We start from the raw sequence: 3,740 nt of genomic DNA on the forward strand, positions 1-3,740 counted from the left end.
ATTTGCCTTATAATAAGTTACTTCAAAGAGAAATGTATGTTTTTCTTTATTATGCATGGGCATTCTGGGTGGGTACAGAATACAGTGTTTTATAGTATTTGTAGTTTAAAAAAAAATCACTAAGGAATGGGTACCAGTGGATTAGAAAACAGAAGGCAGTATTCATGAAGCTATACAAAAAAGTCACGGTCAGTTTGGTTTCAGTTTCACAAGATAAAATCATTTTGATATATAATTCTGAAATCATTGTGTTTTAGTTAATGAAAATTGTTTATTTTTCTATGTTCATCAGCTGATTTTGATAATAGTTGGTGTTTCTTGCACTGTTATTCTAAATGTATAAATTATACTTTTTTTTAAATGAACAACCCTTGCACCTTTTTAAGGGTCATAGTCTGTGGAAATGATGAGTCCAATTCCTTTGTTGTTACAAGTTTGTGCCACATTATCAGTTGGGACATTTCACGATGGCTGATGGTGGTTTTGGTATTTTAACCTACACACAGACCTTCCGACATGGAGGAAACGTGACAGTATGTTTTAATTAGAAATATCATTACACTTTAAAATAAAGGAGGAAAGAAGAACATCTATATCTAAAATCCAGAATACTGATTCAATATTAAACTACGGATGTTATTCATTAATCTAAACTGGTCGGTGCATGTTATTGGAGTGGAGCAGAGCAGAGGGAGATGTGTGCTCCCCATCTGTGAGAGTTTGGTGCTGGGGAAATGCTCCCTTGCAGAGCATTAATATCCTTGCTCATCTTGAGAAACTCAAAGAAAATACCCTAAAATATATATTAAAAAGCTCGAGCTGCGTATCAATGCTGCTACCACACCTAGGTTGCACTGAGTAGAGCAGTACATATCCATCCACATGCCCCAAATCCTGTTCACAAGTAGCCTGGTGTACTCTTTTGGTATAGACCATAAACAAATAAGCTGTAACTTAACAAAAACGTTAAATGAAACTTAAATTAAAATTTGGTTGCCGGAGGTGATAATGCACTCTAATCCCTGCGGTAGTCTGGTGTACTCTTTTTGAGCGACCCATAACAAAAAAATACTGTAACTAATAAAACATTAAATGAAACTTAATAAATTAAATTAAAATTCCATTGCTGGTGGTGATGATGCACTCCAGTCCCTGTGGTAGCCTGGTGTAGAAGGGATAGAAGCATGGATAGATCATTACAGGTGCATTTTGATTGGATGACATTTCATTGCCACTTACAAATTTATGTTTCTCACAATTGCCACTTAGGAATGTTAAAACATTGAAAATAACAGGCTCCCTTTTTTTTAAACAAACTGATGAACCTCAAGCCCACTGTCTTCACTTCTAAGGCTTGGCTTTCCATCCTTTCCTGACTCGTTTGTTTAAAGTCTCCTTTTTTCCCACTTAACTGTAAAGATCCTAAATGAGATGAGTTTGGGGCAGCCTTATCCCTAGTTGCTAATGAGTGCAGTGCAACACAAACCTGCCAATAATTTGCCACTAATCACACTGATGAGGCCATAAAGCTGCCTGCGAAATAACACTCTCATCCTTGTCTTCTAAAATCGGGGTTGAAAAAGCAATTGTTGAGGTAGTATTAGACAGCTTTAAACTGCACCTGACCCACACTTCAACTGATCTAGGAGTCCTTGACAATGTGGAAAAGTATCCCATTCCCCAGCGCTATCATCCCATACCTTGCGTGCACTGAAAACTTCAAATATGAGTTGAAAGGGTTAAACTCTCAATATATGTGGCTTTTTTATGCAAATAAAAGATGCATAACTAATATATTTTCTGCTTTTAGCAACTGCACTAATACTTGGGCTCAAATATTTCAACAGGTGTAATAGGGGAAACCGTTCCACCTAGTAATAGTACAATTATGAACAAGTTGGCAAAGAACTCCCCACTGCTTACAGTGGATGCACATTTGAGAAACAAAAAAGAAGATATGATCTTACACACTAGACTGGACCACCTGTACCGTGACCATCGCATTGTCCTCTCAACATTACAGCAAGAAAGTACGACTGTAACAGAGGAACTTCAGAATATGTTAAGGCAGCAATCAATACTCCGAAAATTTAAATTAGATGATTTAATTATGCAACTAAAGACTATCAATATGCGAGACAAAACTGAGATTAATTCCAACTGGGATTCAAAGGCAAGAGACACCACGGCTGCTTCATCGATGCAGAGTAATTTCCAATCTGGACAGCAACGTGTGAGTTTGTTGGGTACCTGGGCCGGATTAAATGGGAGAACCAGTCCCAGTTCTTTTGTTCGAGATGAATTAGATGGAAAGCTTTCTGCAAATCAGCATGTGAAGAAAAGATCTCACATGTCTGCTCATGTTAGCCAAAGTTCTTCAAGGCCATCCGATTTTAGGAGGTCCACGTCAACCGCGTCTCTGCGGGGGAGAATTGCTGACGGTGCTGATGTCCAGTCTGTGACACACAAAGAACTGCGTCGTATGGTCAGCATTGAAAACATCTGTCAAAAGGAAATGGAGAGACAGAAACAGGACCGTTTACAGGAACGAGATCAATTGAAGAAATTCATGGATGAGAAAATGAAAGAGAAAATAAATAACTTTATAATGACATTGGATAAAAACTTGAAATAGCATGGCCATATAAATGTGGTATTCGGAGGCTGTGTTTTGGAGATGCAAATCAGCAATTCTGATCCAGCGTCTCCACCTGACGTGTTCTTTTCTCTTTTCAGGTGCTCTCGGACGTGTAGTGTATTCCAGCACTTTCTGTTGGTAATTATTTTTGTTGCTTAAGATTTTCTATAAAAAGAAATTCCGAGCCCCTATTTACTCTATTTTAGATAAGTATAGATGAAATTACTGGGCACATGAGGGCTCCCTTAGCATACTGTAGTGTTAATACATATTTGAAAAGCAAAGAGGGAAAATATGATTTGAAAACTGGTGACTTTTTCAGACCCTGTGCAAAAAGAGGAATGCAGAAATTGCAGTTGTCCTCAATCATTACCTGACAGGTGTGCTAGAGGTTGCAAATACGGTTCTAGTGCTAGCTGATCTCCTGGCATGCCGCCTTTTATTTTGCACCACTTCAATCATGAAATACTATATTTGGAGTGATTAAAAAGCAACATTAATAATTTCAACTTGACTTGCCAACTGGCATGGAACTCTGTACAGCTTACAGTTAGATTACTTCCTGAGCTGCAATGGAAGTTAGTATTGTAACATTCCTTTTCTACCTAACAACACTTCAAAAATCATTTGTGTGAAGCAATTTGAGATATTTCTCAAATACGGGATATGGTGCTATATAAATGCAAGCCATTCTTTCTTTTCATACTCCCTCTTTTACATTCTTCCTATTCCGCTGAACTCTTGTAAACGCTTCTAACATAGCCAGCTTTCCAGTCATTTTGGAAACAATATTTGGCTCCTTTGTTTCTACATAAACATTCCCTAAGTCTTCTGTCAAAAAAATCAGATAAAATATAAAAAACACAAAAAAGCACTAAAAGACACATTGTTTTTATATGGCCCCTTTTGCATTCTAGAAAGTCTTGCATTTATATAGCACCTTTCACAACCTCAGGACGTCCCAAAGTGCTTCACAGCCAATGAAGTACTTTTTAAGTGTAGTCACTGTTGTGAAAATTTCAGCTAATTTATACATAGCAAGGTCCCACAAAATGCAAATTAGATAAATGATCAGCTAATCTGGTTTTGGTTGGATAGGTTG

General features: G+C 37.4%; 1 protein-coding gene across 1 annotated transcript; it reads left to right on the forward strand.

Annotated features, from left to right (window-relative positions):
* Positions 1-1,822: 1,822 nt before the first annotated feature.
* Positions 1,823-3,562, forward strand: LOC147112628 (uncharacterized; the record flags this gene model as incomplete). The annotated part of the gene is made up of 1 exon (XM_085998201.1): positions 1,823-3,562. A coding segment is annotated over one exon (813 nt), but the record flags the coding sequence as incomplete, so codon positions are not given.
* Positions 3,563-3,740: the final 178 nt, after the last annotated feature.

The sequence above is a fragment of the Somniosus microcephalus genome, chromosome 9, assembly GCF_052327205.1.
Source record: "Somniosus microcephalus isolate GS21.2 chromosome 9, FLI_Smic_1.0, whole genome shotgun sequence".
Taxonomy (NCBI): domain Eukaryota; kingdom Metazoa; phylum Chordata; class Chondrichthyes; order Squaliformes; family Somniosidae; genus Somniosus; species Somniosus microcephalus.